Below are 19,267 nucleotides of genomic sequence, written 5' to 3'. Positions count from 1 at the left end.
CTATACATTCAATGTGCATACATAATAAGTAAAGGGCAATATTAACTATTTAAATTGCATGCACTTCGGCAAATGTCACGCACCTTCAAGCTAACTTGTGTCGTGGCTTACGCACGGGTTGTAAACCATTGAAACATGTGTTATTAACTCTTACAAATAACTCTTGGAATACAAACTGGTCCCATTAAGTGGAATAGATGTTTTAGCAAAATTCCCAACAGTACCACACTCTGAACAAAATACAGGAACACAGACATGATGTGATCAAACATCTGCCTAACGACGCTGCACATGGGCTGTCATTTATGAACCCTGCAAGGAAACTTTCTATCAAGATAAATGAGATAAGCTTCACACAGTATGCAGGTGTGTTTGAAACTCACAAACAAACAACCTGGCACAAACACAAGTACACACACTCACACTCACACGCACACACACACACACACACACACACACACATATAAACATGACAGGCACGCACACATACAAATACAAACAGATAGATGCATTCCCCCTGTGCCTCATTTGTTTTGTTTAGAGGAATCGTATTCTCATTTTACTAACTTGGTTTTAAGAAGGCAACATTGACTTTTCACACTGGCTCATTTACCAGGAGGTGGAGAGGTGGAGAGCTGGGTCTTTAAGTGAATAGCCCTGTTATGTATGGCCTTGTAGAAAGACTGCCGTGCAGAAAGGCATTACATAGAATCATGTAATAACTGTAACTGGCTGGGCTGGAAACTTGGCAGACACACTCCTCCCTCGCTCACTCTATCAAACATACACACAAAGAGAAATGCACACACACACACACACGCACGCACGCACGCACGCACGCACGCACGCACGCACGCACGCACGCACACACACAGCAGCTATTGCTCTCTCTGTTCTTTGTATGTGTGTGAGTGTGTCCATCTGTTTTCACAGAGCGGGGCCCAGACATATTACACAAATGAGTCACAAGCTAGGTTTCCTCTGAGGTACTGCTTATATTCAAGTCTATTTCTGGCCACTTGTCAGTTTTCCAAAATAGCAACCACTTAATTCACTTTTCATTAGCACTCACACTCATAAACTCTATGAAAGTGCACCACAGTGCAGTCTGTGAGAGTAAAGTGTGTGTGTGTGTGTGTGTGTGTGTTTGTGTGTATGTGGGAAAATTGTTTTCCTATAGTGGGCCAATGTGTGTATGTGTGTGTGTCTGTGTGTGTGTTTGATCAAGGGAGAAAGCAATTGAGATTGAGAAATGCATAATTCGTCTATATAAGGAATTTCTCTCTTCTCTCTTAAAAGAAAACAACTCAACATTATTCAACAGCCGTTGCCTCAGATGTAAACAGAGAGTGCTTAGAAGCGGTACTTGCAGTGCGTGTAACATGAATAACTAAGTTAGTGGGCTTGTTTTTTTTAAAAAGTGAGGTTTTTTTACCTTGTTAAAAGGTAATGCATGATTTATTCTTTCATAATCAGCCCTGAATTAATTAAATAAGGGGCCATGTTGACTTATAGGGAAAGAAAAAGGAATTCCCCCCAAACCAAGGCTCATGTTAATATCTCTGGGGTTTTCTATATTTATCTTGGCTTTTTAGGTGTTTCCAAGTACCGAACAGGGACAGGCGGCCTTGTGGGAAACCATGCTTATGTTCACGTAAAACGCCCACTGTGGTACAGTGCCCATGGAAACAGACGATAAAGTTGAAGTTATACAACGCACTGCATTGCTTTTTAGCCTGGTTAAAAGAGCACACACACTTCAAGTTGTACAACGTTTGACATTGGCTTAAGAACAAGACAACAAACATGTGCCTTCAAATTAATGTTGCCATGTCTCACTTCTTTATCAGAAACAGTGTGCATATACAGTATTTAGACATTCAGCTTGTAAATATAGTTTTTTCAGATATACATTAAATACAATACATGCACATATTAATGCACATTTTCTGTTCCCTGAATCCTCCAACACAATTGATGAGTTTATGAGTGTAAAACCTTTAAATATGTTATTTTACATATCTTGTTATGTAGTCTGGGGAAGCCCGGGAGAAAATAAACAGTTAGGTCTTAAGTATGAATTAGTATCACAATTAGTAAGACTGACTTCTTGAGGAACTTGGAATGAGGAAAGCGTGTGAAAAAAAAGTGTCTGAGGTTGACTGGCCAGACGTGTGACATTAGTAGACAGCAGGCTCAAAGATAAGAAAAAGAGGAAGAGAAACCAAGAGCATACATTGGTTAAAAACTCTTGGCAACAGTAGTATGTCTAGCTGGCATTACGACGACACACGCACGCACGCACGCGCACCCGACCGCCACACAGGCTTCTCGTTCTACATATGAGCAGCAGTGATACAATCAGGGGCTATCGCAATTCTGCCACCTGTCTTTAAGAGTTGAAACAGGACCAAATAAACGTAATCGGTGCTGAGAGCAGCAGAAGCCCGGGTAGAGAAGGATTTAGAGATCAGGTACTGGTTAGGTCTCTAAATCCTTCTCTACCCGGGCTTCTGCTACTCTCAGCACTGCAGCCCTTTATTCCAACACAGAGGCCTTTGAGCAACAACAACAACAACAACAACAACAACAACAACAACAGCAACCATACAACTACAGAAATGCCTCAGGAAAATCGAGCCATTTACTGTACATCAACCCGCCCCCCCCCCCTCCCTCCCCCATTCCCTCTCCCAATTAGGCGCTGGTATGGCCATCACAGAGAATAGGAGCTTCTAGTATGATGGAAGATGCCTGTGTCTCCTCCCTCTCCATTCATCCCCCTGCCAGGGCTGGTTAGCCTCCTGAGCGCAGCGAGATGCACACGGGATGCTGGTGGCTACACGGGAGAACCTGGGAGGGGAGGGGATAGCACCATGGCTCCTCCTCTCGTCGTTGAGGCACCTCCAGCGCCATCAGCGCTTTGTTCAACAGCTGGCAGACAGAGGGGGGAGATGGGGGGAGGTTGGGGGGGAGGAGTGCACGCGATGAGGGCTTGAGAGAGTGACAGAGATGTGCATGAGTATGGGAGGGAGAGAGACGAGGGAGAGAAAGGCGAGGTAGAGAGGGAGGGAGAGAGGGCGAGAGGGAGAGAGAGAGAGAAAGAGAGAGAGAGAGAGAGAGAGAGAGAGAGAGAGAGAGAGAGAGAGAGAGAGAGTCGGTTCATTTGAACATTTCAAATTGGTTTAGCACTTCGGATCGGTTAAGAATTGCATTTCCTGCAGAACAATGCGGTGAGTGCTGCAGTGTAAAATGGGTTCAAAGTAGTGCGATAAGTAGTAGAAGTGGATTAGAATAATTGAATAGTGAGTGTTGCTTCCAGTGATGTTTCCCTGTCACTGTTGGTGGAGCTTTCCCCAAGGGACCGTTCTTTTCTCACTAATGTATTAATGAACTAATATTACTAAACACTGTTCGGTTATTTTCCGGCTGTTTGTAAAGATACTGGTGATATTGATTGTTGCATTTGTGTTTGTGATCAGTGAGACCTCTGGCATCATGTTTATACAGGACATTCTGTACCACTACATGTAAAGGAAACACCTTTGACCACAGCTCACTTTGGATAACTTTGGCAGCCTGACCAACCCAAAACCTTTTATGACTTTAAGATTATTATTATACAGGTAAGACAAAGATGTACCCCTAAGGGAATAAAAGCTTGAATTTTGTGAAGTGTAGTTAACTAAACGTAGGCGTGTATTAGGCATTGTGTTTTAGAAAGAAAGGGTCCATGTAGTATAAGGGCATGTCTAGTCATAGTCATATAAGGCATATTTGGCCTTTTCATTAATTAAGACAGGAAAGAACTTTCATGACCCTTTTTGCTTTAATCAAAAACGTTCTAATTAAATAAGGTTGAGACGTTGGTTACAGTGAGCAACAATCAGGGATCATGAATCAGGGGGCAAAGTTACTGTAAAGACGGTGAGTTAGATCATTATTTCACCTTCCTATTGTACTTAATATGGCCAAACCAACTTAATATTAAGCGAATAGCTGCCATTTATGCAGATAATTTACTTTATAACACGGTTATGTTAGCTTCCAGCTCTATACTTTAGCGTTTAATAGCTGCCATGTGTCTCTTGTGTCACTTGTGGGACTGCGTGCCGACCCAGTTACAGTCTATGGACCTGTCCCACTGCCACACACACACACACTACTCTAGTTTTAAAAGTCACCCGGGGGTCTTTTTCAGAAACCCTGACCTCGGTCTCCAGATCTGACGTATTTCTTTTTTCTCTTCTTTTTATTTTCTCTTTCTATTTCTTAATTTTTCTCTCGATTTCCACGTTCCCTCCATCTTTTCTATATAGTATATATGTTTTTTCTGGTTCTCTATATTTTAACTCTTTATCGTTCTTTTACTATTCTCTCCATCTTTTTCTCTATCTTTTAGATTTTCTCTTTCCCCATTGCTCGTTCTCAAAATCATAACATAACCAACCAAGAACCAAATATTACAAAAGACAACACCAACCTTTCAATATTTTATTAATATGTAGAAAATGTATTAAAAAAGGAACTATATAATACATGTTTAAGTCAAACTAGAGCTAACTTGTATGGTACTAGCAAACATTATCCAACAGAAAGTCAATTCAGCATATATAGCTTGCCAATAGCTTTTCAACAGTCAAAATCACGCTTTTTCTGCAATGACACTTCTAAGATGAATGAAGTTTTGTGGCGTATATGAGAAATACTTCTTACACATCTTTGCTATGTAAGAAAGACAGTTTGTCCATCATTCGATTAAAGGACCCAATGGCAGAATGGACTGGCATTATTCTTATTTTTACAATGTAGCATGTAATGCAAGTAGTCCATACAGTTTTTAAATAAATATCAATACAATAAATAATCAAAAATACAATGCCATTTTGCAAGTAAAATCAAAGTTTCAACAGAAAATACATGTTAAAGTTAGTGTTTCAGACTCAATAGAGGAGGAGATTGGAAATTGTGTTACTCATCCTACCCTTTACTTTTAATTGGCCCGGTCTATAGCTTTACATTACATGTTTTCATTTCACAATCATTCCTTCTCTTTCACTCTTTTATTTGCATCACAGAAAAAACATAGTGAAAGGGAGTCTATATGGCCTGTCTCTCAATGGAAATAAATAATCATACCAATTTGATTAGGTTGACTGGAATGTCCCAATAAATGATTGGGAATCGGGTATTACAATAAAGTGTATTAAATAGCAATTTAAAACCAAGAACATATGTACTGTTTGAATTGTAACAATGTGAATCTACAAGAAAAGTTAAAAGAATGGTTTGAATAAATAGCATGAATACAACTAAACACTAACAAAGACATTTTTCAGTGTGTATTGTGAAAGTCTGCTTGCACATTCTCCTCACACAATGGGTAGAACAACTTCAAAGATAGCTTTTTTGAAATGCATTGAAGTGTCCTCTCTTGTCATTACACAATACGGTACATTCTGTTCCTCGTCTTCAAACCTTTAACCCTTGAGAAATAAAGCACTGAGGCTAAATAAATCTACATAGTTAGTAAAGTAAAACACACAACTTGTTCTAACACAAATAATCTCTGGATTTATAGTACATAGATCAGAGTGAACCTGCAAGTGGAACTCAACTGATTCATTTGATGTGCAAGGGCCAAGTTAACTTTGAAATGATTTACATTTTTAGATTTTGTTCTTTCTTGATCTATTCCCCTTTCTTCTATCTCTACCAAAATTTCCTAACATGTTTGGTGCTTGAAAAGGAAATATAATGTATCCTCAAGTATCCCTCCCCTCAAAATCATTTCACAAGAAACTTATACTTGGACATGTAGGACAAAACTCAACGCTATGATGAAAACAAAAAACTTGTGTCTATGACACCGTCTATGAGAATGTGGGTTTCAATGGGTTAGTTGTAGCTAACATGAATTAAAAATACAAAGGTTACATTGGGAAATGAGTCAGAGGGCATCTTAGTGACTAGTCTAGAAACGGGCAGCACAGAAACAGAAACATTTTCTTCAACGCTATCCCTAAATCAGAACTGGAAGTATATAGAAGGGCTCATTATCGTTGATTCAAGCCTAGCAGTAAAGGAAACAAACTAAAATATACAAAGTAACATGACACAACCCTTCTGTGCTGTTTCAATCGGTTCAAACATAGTTATTTAAATATGCACATTTTGGTTTTTCAAAATAATAAATACATTTTAGAACCAGAAATCCAATTAAAAAATCAAAAGCAGGCAAGATATTGCTTTCAGGGATGGTCAGTTATGGTGCCACTTCTAGGATGAACTAATGTGATGTTTCAGCTGCAAGGAATTTTCAACATATAGTCTGTTTTAATACATTTTCCTTAAGGCATTATAATTGGTATAACTTTTTGGTCTACAGATTCTTACACTCATACAGCAGCATAGCTGGATGAAAGGCTGCCTGGACTGATGAATGCAGTCATCTGGTTGCTGTGCCTGTCAACCATGGATGTTATATTGAGACTATACGGACCTGTGTATGTGTGTGTGTGTGTGTGTGTGTGTTTGTTTGTGGCACAGCTCATGAATTCCTGTCCTGAATTGGAACGTATCAAGGAAAATGCTAACTAATAAGAGATGGCACGAGATAGAACCTGATGCACATGACGACAACTGGTGCTCAGTGCTCACGGTGCTCTTTATATGGACTGAACAGGGACACAAAAGCTTGTTGGTACGTATATATTCTATAGGTATTATTACTATAGGTATTGTTACTATGGGAGGATTATCAGTGGGTTGAATGCATCATCACCATCCCTGCCAGCAACATCCACGTTTGGGAAAATGGGAACATTGGGTGTATTAATATCACCAGTTAATATCCCTGAACCAGATTTAAATTCAAATCAAGACAAGCATGCAAAGTATGTTTGTCTTGCTCGTTTGTATGAAAAAACAGTGAACAACCAATATCATAGACATATTTCTTATGAAACTAAATTAATTCCCCACTCACAAGTGCCTCACAGAGTGTCGAAACCGTTGTAAATGATGTTTTTTTTAAACGCTAGCAACAAAATAAACGGATAAAGATTTAATTGATTGATGGCTGTTTTTATTTTTCTCGAGTGAATTAACCCACGCTGACGTCTTTCGAATGAACTCGAATAGTACCAAACGTACTGCTGGTGCATTTTCGGTGTACCTTTGTAAAAGCTGAATCTTCTCTGGTAAGTTGCCATGCGTATTACCTCCTGGTTAATCTACTGTGCACCTTGTCATTATGTCTATTATCGAGGACGTTGACATTAACAGCGGGCTTGATAAAAACACAAATCATAATATGACATGAATGGACCTCTTTCACAATATCAGGTATAAAAATATAGATATCTTAAAGTTATTTTTAAGGGCATACAATTTGTCAAAAGTATTTTTTCGTTTTTGTTTGTTGTTGTTATTGTTGTTGTTGTTGTTAATGCTATCCTACTCAGGAGCTCTAGGGGGGACCACACCGAGCATCGTTACCCCTCCTATCCCGAGGAAAAGGGGGCCTGGGCTCCCCCCCTTCTCTTTACAGCAAAGCGACTCATTGTCGTTGAAATTGATCGTAATAACTTATATACAGCGCCTTCTTATGTGGCTTCCAAGTACAGCAGGGTGGGGGAGGGGGGGGAGGGGGAAAGGACAGCTAAGAAGCAGAGGTTGGAAAGAGAGTGGACTTAGATACACAGAGTTTGGCTCGGGTTTTCCTTCTTCAGGTAGTCGCTATTCTTCTTCGGAGGAGGATGGGGGGTGCGGCTTGGCGTTCCGGTAAAAATCTTCACACACACACACACACACACACGCACACATGCTGCTGGTTCGATTCTCGTTCTCAAGAACCTGCGTTTGTTTGGCACCCCGTATTTAGAACCGCGTCTTGGAATGCTTTTCTTATGTATGCCATCTAGCGTACGCAGCAGCGTCCTGTAGGCCACATCAACACAGAGCGATAACAACGATACCCCCGGTGTACTAAGCGATGCCGTCGAATCGGTGCTACAGACATTCAAACAAACTCTGTCTATCCAGGTCTGCCTTAGAGAGAGAGAGAGAGAGAGAGAGAGAGAGAGAGAGAGAGAGAGAGAGAGAGAGAAAGAGAGGGCTACAGACATTCGAACAAACTCTGTTTATTCAGGTCTGTCTTAGAGCGAGAGAGGGGGAGAGAGAGAGGGCGAGAGAGGGGGAGAACGGGGGAGAGAGGGGGAGAGAGAGAGCGAGGGTTTTGGGGGTGGGGGGGTGTTTATAAGGGGGCGGACCTCCTCCTCTTTCCGCTGATGCTCCGGTAGTTATACGGCCTCATCTTCATCTCCACGAAGGGGATGGAGAACTCGTGGCCCTTCCAGTTGAACCAGTTGATGCCCTGTAGTGGGAGACATGGCAGATACGGGTTGAGGATGTGTGGCGCTCGAAGCTCTATATAAAACGGCCCCCTACCGACCGCCAGGTTTCCTAGTTTCTAGATCTATATTTGTGGAACAGATGGCCATGAAATGAATTTTCATATCTCATATCTTTCATCTTTCATATCTCATATGTTTTCGGTTTCAGACGGACTCGCCATGGTGAGAGTAAAACAAAAAGCACTTAACACACGGCATGACCCAGAATAAAGGGATGCCGCGTTTCATGTTCACCCTAAAAACTTACCACTGCTGTGAGGCCACTGTGTGGCTCTCTGCTACGCACAACTCTACGCTGCTCTTCTTTGCGGTGGTCTGGTCTGTTTTGTTTCATGTCATCAAACGACAGAGAGAGAGAGAGAGAGACAGAGAGAGAGAGAGAGAGAGAGAGAGAGAGAGCGGGGGAGGTGGAGGGGGAATGGTGTCTGTGCGATATAACATGGTCTTTGTACCGCACTCTAATCAAAGCGCCACACACACAACACACACACACACACTCTCTCTCCCTTTTATTTCACATACATGCATAACATCACAGGGGGAACTGGGGTGAACCGCCGGGGAGAGGACTTATTCAGTTTGAGAAGAAGGGCCCAGAGAGCTTTGAGTTCAGAGTTCTATCTTCAGACCTGCCTGGCCTCATGCCCGGCCTCTCCGTGTTCGTTGAGCAATAAACAAGACCGTTAATTAGGAATATTCAACAAAAGTCTATTCGGTGGAATAGACGTGTTACTTTGTTATGAGATGATTAAGAATAAGAAGAATATGTATTGATGTATATTTTATGAAGGTTGCGTTGGCTTCATATTTCATCTCACAAATCTCACACGGTTATGTTTCACAGATCGTGATAAACAATTTAGTCACACAAAGTCCTCTTGTCTTTATGTATTCAGGTCTGAAAGTCACTCACTCCTTTCTGTGGCTCATCCGTATTCAGTCAGAATAAAAACTAATCGATCCCTGATAGATGTTGCATGACATGGGATATAATCTTTCTACAAAAACAACTTTTTTTTCTCCCAAGGTTGACTTAGAAAAAAACCTGTTGACATGAATTTGCTAAATTTGCTTAACGTCCACGGAACGCCACTCATTAACAGAACCCCCTCTCCCCCTCCTCCCCCCTCTTACCCCTTCTACCCCCTCCCTCCCCCTCCATCCCCCCTTCGTTCCTCATCCTCCCCCCTCCTTTCCCTCGCTCCCCCTTCCTCTCCCCCCTCCTCCCTTCCCCCCCCCTCCTTTCCCTCCCTCTCCCTTCCTCCTCCCCCTCCTCCTCCAGGGCCAGCCTATTGTCACCTGACTGACACCTTGTTAAGTTAAGCATCTGTCAAAACGGTGGGGGGGGGGGGGCAGACACGAGCAACCGCAGTCCGTTCCCTGGCCGCCTCTAATGGACAGCCAGACGTCTGGCGGCCTGTCTGTCTTCCTGCCTGGGTCTTCCCGCCTGCCTCTCTCTGGCTGATAAAATAAATGAATTGAACTGACCTGACTGTGCCTGGACTCTCCGTATTTGCCGTTGAGGTTGGCCCGGTGGCAGTTCTTGTACCACCAGGCTCCTTTGTATGAGAGCGCGCAGTTGGTGACGGCGATGTCGTTGTCCCGGTCCTTGGTGGAGAAGGGGCGGCCTTGGTGGTAGATCAGGGAATCGCCTGTGATTGGATACAGGGGACTGTCAGTCACACCTGGGTCATCATGTCAGATATGCATCTCCAACGAGGAGAGAGAGGGACAGAGTGAGTAAAATAAATATAGAAAAAGGAGACAGGGAGGGTGTGCACACGCACACACATGCACATGCACACACACATGAGCACACACACACACACACACACACACGCACACACACAGCGACAGAGGGACAATATGATAATTGTAAACATGAAGGGATGACAGGTAATTCTGGGTCTTGGTTTTGCTGACAGGCAGACGTTTCGTTGGCTGAGGGGAGCGGGGGGGGGGGGGGGGAGGGGGATGAAAGCATGAAGGGGCCAGGAGCTCGTGACAGGATAATCGAATGGTGGGAAGATTATTGAAAAGAACTGGATGGAAGTAAACACTGAAGAACTATCGGAAGGAAATACCAGTTCATTTTATATTAATTCACCGTGTACATTCGCCTGCCCCACGAGTTTGAGATAAAAGTAAGCCTTCAACATCAGTCGCAAAGGAGAATCGTGACTGCCATCGTTTTCGTGTTTGGATGTGAAAGAGCTATTAAGATGACATTCAAAAGAGCCAATTACAGGCAGTTGTCAAACGTGTACGTCCCGCCCCCGCCGGCCGCATCGACCTACCAGCGGTGCCGTTGTACTCTCCTATCCTGAGCTTGTACAGGTTCTTGGCGTCTCCCAGGGAGAACTTGTCGTAGTTGGCGTAGACCGACTCCTGCCCGTCCTTCATGTCGATCCTCAGCTCATAGCGACCCTGGGCGGCCATCTTCTGGATGTTGTCCAGTCCTGAGGCGCGAGGAGATAAGGGAAGGAAGGGAGGAAGGTAGGAGAGGGAGGAAGGGCGAGAGAAAGAACGTGTTTCAATCCATGTGAAATTGAACAGCCCACCACCTCACCATGTTTACATCTTCCAGCGTCGACTTATGCAGATTTTCTGATGACATTTGAGATAATCCATCAGGGTGCGTGTGCATACTATTTATTTTTGTCATTTTCTTTGGCGACGGTGACCTGTTTTTGTATTCATGATCCATACATAAATCCAGAGGCCACAGGGAAAGAACCCTGCGCCCACCGAAGCCCATTCGTCACGGGGGAGGGGGGACTGGAGCCAGTGTCAGTGTATACGGCCCGGGTGCATTTGTATTCAATGTTTACTGACTGATGTTGTCCGGAACCTGTAGGGAAACACATTGCTCGACTTGCATAGAGCATACTAACATTTTCTAGGCAGAAAACATGCGGTTCGAGGGGGAGGGAGGGGGGGAGGGAGGGGGTACTAGAGAGCATTCGGGTCTCAAATCAAATTTCTGCAGCAGGCTAAACGAAGAGCTAAAGCTATTACTTAAGGCCTGATTTGCTATTACCTGGCTAGAGTATCTCGCGGTGGCGATACTTAAGCCGCTATGGCCCTAGTGATTATCTTTCCCTTTTTTTTTAATTAGACTTTCAATAAACACGGCACATCTTTGCCAGATGGCTTCTCTAAAGGATGCTAATCATATGCATAGGAGAACGGGGGGACGATCAAGATTGGTGGGCTCCAGTCCCCCTATGCCTTCCTATTGGGTCGGCGTCTGTCCACCTTTGTGCGGCGGTCTTCAGTTGTGCTGGGCGCGCTCCTATCTCCTGGCGGGCAGACACTCAGTGTATTTGAAGTCTGACAGACAGGTCTGCCGCCGATAAGGTCTGCCGCACGCAAACAGCCCTGAAAGACAGGGGCCCGCGACTTCATTATCAGTTTAGGAACACCAGTAATCCGATTGGATAGAGATGTTTCCCCGCTCCGACATCAAGCGGGAGCCTCACATGCTGATGCGGAGTCTGGGCGAACGGCTACACGGTCGTGTGGAGACCGGCGGGAAAGCCCGTGGCTGCTGATGAAGCAAACTGTAAAGTTTAGGTCAGCGAGAGGAAACGGGATGTGGCGCAAGGACGAGATGAAAATCGAAGTGACCACAGCCCTGTGTCGTGGCAGAGAAAATGAACAGAAACGCACACATGACACTGTGCCACAGGCTGGCTAGCGAGACTAGCAGCATGCGTACACCATCATATCCTCATATATATATATATGTCCACCGGGTGCTTAGCAAGACTAGCTGCATGCTAACACCATCATATCACCAGGTAGTTATAGCAGCATGCTAACACCATCATATCACCAGGTTAAGTAGCAATAGCAGCATGCTAACACCGTCATATCACCAGGTTAAGTAGCAATAGCAGCATGCTAACACCGTCATATCACCAGGTTAAGTAGCAATAGCAGCGTGCTAACACCGTCATATCACCAGGTTAAGTAGCAATAGCAGCGTGCTAACACCGTCATATCACCAGGTTAAGTAGCAATAGCAGCGTGCTAACACCGTCATATCACCATGTTAAATAGCAATAGCAGCGTGCTAACACCGTCATATCACCATGTGGCATTAGCGCGCCGTGTAGCGCACCGGTGTCGAGAGCACTCATCGCATCGTTTTAGGAATAAGGAACACAGCTAAGTGGGATGCGCCGCAGTAGTCGTAGCACAACAACGATACAGTGCCTTAACATTTAATTACAGGCCTTTTCCCCGTGGCTCACGGCTAAACACGGGGGGAATTAAAGCATTAAGGCCAGCCGATTAAGTGGCATAACGACCCCATATTGCACACCGCGCATCAGCCTCTCTAAATGATTACCTCATCAAACGAACATTGTGTTCTGCGTGGAGCGGGTTATGATCGGTAAATGGCCTGAATTGATTGCCCGTGGGTGACAATAAAAAACGTCAATTTCCAAAAACGCTAACAGATAATAATGAAAGCCCCAATTTGCATATCCTTTAGCGCGGCAGGCAATTAAATGCCCCCACTCTTCATCGGGAGTGGATTATTTTTACGACAGGGTTTAAGGTCGCCGCACTGTTGCGCAGAATGTTATTGTGCGCTGTCTCGACGGCGAGCGCGTGATTGCACTCTGAGGGGCCGTGGGGGGGGCGCGGGCTGATACTTAAAGTCATCACTTAACCCTGACGTTGTGACGACCCGGGCGCCCCCCCGCGGCTCTTGTTGTCGTGATCCAAGTGTCGGACCCCCTTGTCGGGGGTCAAAGGGCGGCACGCCTCGGAGGGGCCCGCGTACTGGAAGTGGCCCCTGGACCAGCTCTTGAGGAAGTGAGCGCACCGTCATTCAAATCAACCAAACCGACACAGCAGTCACAATGGTAGGCGATGAGACTGTTTCATAATATTGTTTAAATGTGTTTGAAAATATATATACAGATTTTATACGTGGATTCATCATTGTAAATGCCGTTTATCCATCTATATTCTAATCTTTAACTCATTTAAAAAAGTTGTTTTCATATCTAATATCCAGCCAGCCTCCGCAGGGAAATAACCCGACTCAAAACGTCCCAACGCTGTCACCGCCCACTGCAGCAACACGGACTGCTTCTATACTAGATCAACAGAGGCGATGTGCCCTGCTTATAAACACAGAGGCAGAGCTGGACCTCGCTGCTCTAATGCAGGGAGAGGTGGGTCATGTTGGAAGAGGGCCGGGGGGCCAGCGCAGGGTGGGTAGAGCATAGTGCACTGTGGTGTAGCGTAGCGTATACAGGCTGGGTGCACCACGGCCCGGAGTGACATAATGTACTGTGTCCCGTGGTCGGAGAGGAGGACAGGAGTACAGTAAATAAAAGGATAAGTGATGAAGTGTGGGGGGCGGGGAGGTGGGGGTGGTGGAGAGGAGAGGATGTAGCAACAGATTATCGCTGATTCAGCTGATGCGGGTGTAAAGCAGGTCAGTGCTGTAATGTACTGTGTGCTCTGCCCAGTGGCGCGTATATTCTCCTGGAGAGACCTACATCATAATGTAGAGACACAGGCAGGGCAAGGGGAAGGGGGGGGAGGCGGGGCGGGCGGCGGTGTTGATAATGAAATAACAGCTCAAGGTCTCAGGCGACATTGTTTTGTGCCGGCACAAGTCTGACGGAGGCCAAGTACATGGCTATATCAGGGTCTTCGAAAAAATAAAAATGCGACGTCTAACTTCTGTAACACAGCAGGAGTTTGTACCTGCCTTGCCTGTGTCTGAGTATTCATCGTTGTTTAGGTATTTCCAACCGCCAGACTTGTAAACACTTGCCTTGTGTATGCTTGGCTCGGCGAAGTGACAACAGAGAGGGGGGAGCCGTAGCCTTGTTTATGAGACTAAAACACAGAACCAACACAACCTGCCGCATTTGGGTTTACCCCTGCTCTCCAGACGAGAGCAGCAGCTCTAAAGCTTTGTTGTAACACGTGACAATTAGGGTACGTTCATCAACCATTGGTTGACAGTTACTTCAGTACTGCAGTTGTAAGCATTATTGTGTAGCATTAGCATCAGGGTTAGTCAATGCTAGTTAGTTAATGCTTATTACTGTACTAACTAATGTAATCAATGGTTCATTAATGTAGCCTTATTGTAGCGCGTTCCCAGTTCTGCTTATCTCAAGTTGTATCCGCACCACCAGTAAATGACTCCACTGCAAATGACACCACCACCACCAGTAAATGACTCCACTGCATTGCAATGAGTAATGTGTTTTGTTTCCTTACAAAGGATGAGAGTGTGTCGGGTCTCTTCTGATATTGGTTAGTGATAAGGACAACACTTTTTCTTTGATTCCCTTCATTAACTAAAAGTGGAAAAAGAAAACAACAGCTCGGCCCTGCAGGTCGGGATTAATGCAATTAAATGTTAATTAAATACTGCCTTTTAATCAACCACATCCAAAACAATAACATCACACACAAAAACAGCAAGTCTTTGAAGAGTCCATGCTCATCTGTGCATCGGGTTTTATAATGAATAAGATTAACTTTTGGTAATGAGAATGTGCCGAAAGAAATATTATTAAGCAGTTCACGGAAAAGGCACAGAAGTAGTTTTATCTCAAACGCGATGAAAACAATTACACACGTTGCTTCAGAGAGAGATGAGCTCTCTGAAGTACTGTTGGTGGGTGTGTGTGTGTGTGTGTGTGGTTGTGTGGGTGTGAGTGTGTGAATGTGTGTCCGTGTGTGTGTGAGTGGTGCGCGAGCGAGAAAGAGAGGCAGTCAAGGGCTGAAAGATTAAATGAGCAATAAAAAAACCATCAAAACAACAACACACTCGTAGCAATAGATCTTCACAGACCCAAGACCACTCTTAAGAAGCCAACAGGAACATATAGAGTTTTATACTGGGTGGGAGGACAGGACTGACTCACACATGTACACATCTATGGGCAATGACGTTTGGCGTGTCTTTGAGAAAAACTACCACTACCACTATCCTGGGAGAAAACCATTTACATCTCTCTCTTCATGCACTAGAGTGACAAAGTCCAAGCACACACATACACACACACACACACACACACACACACACACACAGATGAAAACGAGGAAGGAATTAAACGTGATAAGATAATTGATTGAATTGAGAGTGTCGTGTGTCAGCACTCTTGTACACCGTAAACAAGATAAGTTGTGCTTTATTTTTGCAACTTTCTTTTTTAATTAGACTGCCATTCCCTTTGATGGGGATGCAATTATTTCTTTTCCTTTTTCCTTTTGATCCTAAGTGCAGTCGCAACAGCAATCATCTTACCACCTGGGATATTTAAGGCGCACCATATGGCGACATGTGTGCCTTTAGACTGTGTGCAGCTCATTACAGCGTGGGATAAAGCTCAGTAAATAAGTTTGATATGCATATCGCATTCATTTTTGGATGATGGGGATTTCTTTTCCTTTGTCGTGTTATCTGTCGTATCCCTCGTTTGTTTGTTGTCTTAATGTGTTTGCTTGTTTGTTTGTGTGTGTTAGAAGTATGAATAAATCAAAAAGACATCAATAAATAACAAATATCCACAGGGTAAACAGCCCCCCGTCCCCATCATATTATGCCTGATTGTCTGTCTCATCTCATCCATCAAAACACAAGACGGACTGTCTAGCTTGATTGACAGACCAGACCGTCTAAGGGAGGGCTAAAAGTCTGACGCACAGTCTCCATCCTAATAGTGGGGCAGTATCTACTGCTATCTATGGTGTCAACAATGCCAGGCTGTCTTTCACTGCCTTTAGTTCTCTCTCTCTCTCGCTCTCTCTCTCTCTCTCTCTCTCTCTCTCTCTCACTCTCTCTCTGTGGATCCAACCGCCGGTGGAGTGGCATGAGAAAATATTCAGCGTGACACTGAGAATCCTGTCCCCAAGGAAGAGGGGAGAGTATGCAGCTAAGCTGAGCTTCCTGGCGCCCAACTGGGAGATAAACTCACAGACCCTCACGCCTCAAGTCAACCACCGCTTCCTCCCGCTCGGGTAAATCCGTTTAAAACCGTGCTTAAGGATCGAAGCGATTGTGTGTTTGTGTGTGTGTGATTGAGTGTGAGTGTATGTGTGCGTTGGTGTGCCTGTAGGTGTGTGTGTGTGTGTGTGTGTGTGTGTGCGTGAATCTTACCCAGCCAGAATTCGTCCTCCAGGTTCCCAAAACCCACCCTGTAGTCGCTCCACTTCCTGGAGAAGTCTGTCAGGCCGTTCTGGCGCCGCTGGAACACCTGGGAGGGTCAGGGGGTCAAAGGTCACCAGGGTCGCGTCTCTCAGAGCCGAGCCTTTGCTTTGGTGACATGTGCCCTTCGTAGTCACTGAATGTTTAATGTAGGCAACAGCTCTCACTCTTTCTCTCTCTCTCTATCTCCCTCTCCCTCTCCCTCTCTCTCTCCCTCCCTCTCTCTCTCCCTCTCCCTCTCTCTGCATGATTCGGAAACTCCATCTCCTCCCTTATTCACCTGCTCACAGTCTCTCCATTTCCCAATTTCCCAATCTCCATTATCTTGCTCTCCTTTACTCCCTCTTTCTCCCACTCTTCCTCTCTCTCTCTCTCTCCCTCTCTCTCTCCCTCTCTCGCTCTCTCACACACACTACTGTTAATAAGCTCTTCATTCACACCCTTAATGAAGCAGGCTGGTGGTCTTTCAAAGAGGGGTAGCTCATTTTCGGCCTACATCATATAAATTGTAAATTCTGCTCTCTGTTACTTTTCAAGGAAATGCTCTGTGACCCTGTCATACCAACTAGCTTTCTTTTTCAGTGTATTGAACAGTGTCCTCTCAATGGCCAGCAGGCTGCTTAAACGGCCTTGGCCACTAGCCACTTTAAAAGAGAGAAGCTCCTTTCTACACCTGCAGATGTAGGTCCAATTGTTGCCACTAATGGGAACAGTTTGTAAAGCTGAGGCATTGCACTGTCCAACTCCATGTATTTAAGGTACCAAGAAATGTACCAAGAAATCACACAGCTTTCCCCCTGTCACCCAAGACCTGATCTGAATACAGGACTTGAAGTTCAGACCTCAGGCTTCCTGAATCAAAGTGATGGCCAACTACCAAAACCATATTAAAGGTCCCATGGCATGCTATTTTATGGATGCTTTAATATAGGTGTTAGTGGGCCCCTAATACAGTACTTGAAGATGTTCAAGAAATTCTGCCTTGGTGCAGAGTTACAGCCACTATGAGCCAGTCCCACAATGAGCTCTCCACAAACGTGCCGTTTTTAGAGGTGGGTCAAGGTGGAGGGTGGGGGTGTGGCCCTGAGCAGCTTGCAGCCATGGTACCATGCGCTAGTGTTTACAGTGGAACACTGAACACTCCGGGTGCTCCGACGGGAGTCCTGGAGCTCTATATCTAAATAATATCATATTTTATTTAGATATCTATATAATAGAATATATATTATCATGGTCAAAAGCTGTTTGCGCCTCCGGATGATATCATGAATCTCAAACGACTGCGTCGGGTTCTCAGACGCCTCTGGTTCTTCCACTTCCACGTCAATATTAAGTACAGACTGAACCGTGAAATGGAGGAGAAAGGGATTGTTGCCCGCGATTGTTGCCCGGGGTTGTCTGTCGGGTTGGTTGAGAAGGAAGTGGGAACCGGGACATGGAGGAGAAAAGGATTGTTGCCCAGGATTGTCCGTCGGAGCCCCGCTGCCCGCTGAACGTTGCCCGGGGTTGTCTCCCGTCGGAGCCCCGCTGCCCGCTGAACACTGCCCGCCACCGGGGCTGCCCGCCCAGCCCCGCTGCCCACTGCCCTCTACCGCGGCAGTGGTCCGTCGGAGCCCCGCTGCCCGCTGAACGCTGCCCGCCACCGGGGCTCCGACGGACAATCCTGGGCAACAATCCTTTTCTCCTCCATGTCGCGGTTCCCAATTCCTTCTCAACCAACCCGACGCAGTCTAGTCTTTTCACCAAATGGGAGCTTTATGCAAGCTTGCGTTATTGTGTTGCGTGTTATGTGCCATAACACCAACAGCAGAACGGTTATCCAAATAACAAAGAACACTTGCGTTACAGTGTGTGTATTCACACACACACATGTGGCGCTTGCACGGTCCTAGCTCATTGTCTCATTGGCAGGCCAAATTCTCTGGGTGGGCCAAGCTGAGAAAGGGGAGGTAACATGGCCCCATATGACGTCATATGGGGCCAGCTCGCAAATCGAAGCGTTTCAGCTATTCTTTTTTCAAAGGAGGAGCAAGATACCTACTTCTCGGTTTACACCTAATGCAATTTTTAGCTACTGGGGGACCATAGGGAGGCTAGGGGAACTCAACTTAATGTTAGAAAACCTCATAAAGTGAAATTTTCATGCGATGGGACCTTTAAACTCGAACAAGGAAATGTGTGTATAAGTGTATGAAATGTACAATGAAAATGTCTAGCAATGTTGCCAAGCAAATATCAAGAAATAGGTTGCAGTTTCTCTTTTGGGACTGAGGACTAAAAAGAGATAATGGAAACTCTTTCGCAGACCCTCCAATCATCACGCAGAAGCCCAGCGTCCAGGCCAGCGCACTCCTCCATTCACCCCCAGAGACGCTGAGCGTCCTTGGGAGGGACATAATCGCAGCATTATCCAATGACCGTCGACTTTCGACGCACAAAAAAAAGCTGTTCTATGCAGCTAGTGGATGGATGCTGAGCTTCAACAGGCAAATGCACTGTGCACTGTGAACTGTGACACTACGGGAGAGTATGAGAAGGAAATTGAGTCAGTCGACCTGCGATAACCATCTTCGAGATGGACGTGTTCTAATGCATTTTTTAGTAAATTAAATTATATTTGTAACAGTATATATTTGACCATTTAATTTGAAAT

General features: G+C 44.9%; 1 protein-coding gene across 1 annotated transcript in view; it reads right to left on the bottom strand.

The window, feature by feature from the left end:
* Nucleotides 1–8,257: 8,257 nt before the first annotated feature.
* The window catches only part of tnr (tenascin R (restrictin, janusin)), a gene marked incomplete at both ends in the record, with an annotated part of 50,110 nt that continues 39,100 nt past the window's right edge, over nt 8,258–19,267 (bottom strand). Inside the window, 4 exons of the mRNA XM_084481517.1 lie at nt 8,258–8,377; nt 9,906–10,069; nt 10,715–10,876; nt 16,567–16,663. Coding sequence (XP_084337643.1) covers nt 8,258–8,377; nt 9,906–10,069; nt 10,715–10,876; nt 16,567–16,663 — 543 coding nt within the window. The remainder of the gene's footprint in view (nt 8,378–9,905; nt 10,070–10,714; nt 10,877–16,566; nt 16,664–19,267) is intronic.

Source organism: Micromesistius poutassou (genome assembly GCF_964030765.1).
Source record: "Micromesistius poutassou genome assembly, chromosome: 16".
In the NCBI taxonomy this organism is placed as follows: domain Eukaryota; kingdom Metazoa; phylum Chordata; class Actinopteri; order Gadiformes; family Gadidae; genus Micromesistius; species Micromesistius poutassou.
Note: the sequence above shows the minus strand (reverse complement) of the source record. Positions and strands in the feature narration are given on the sequence as shown.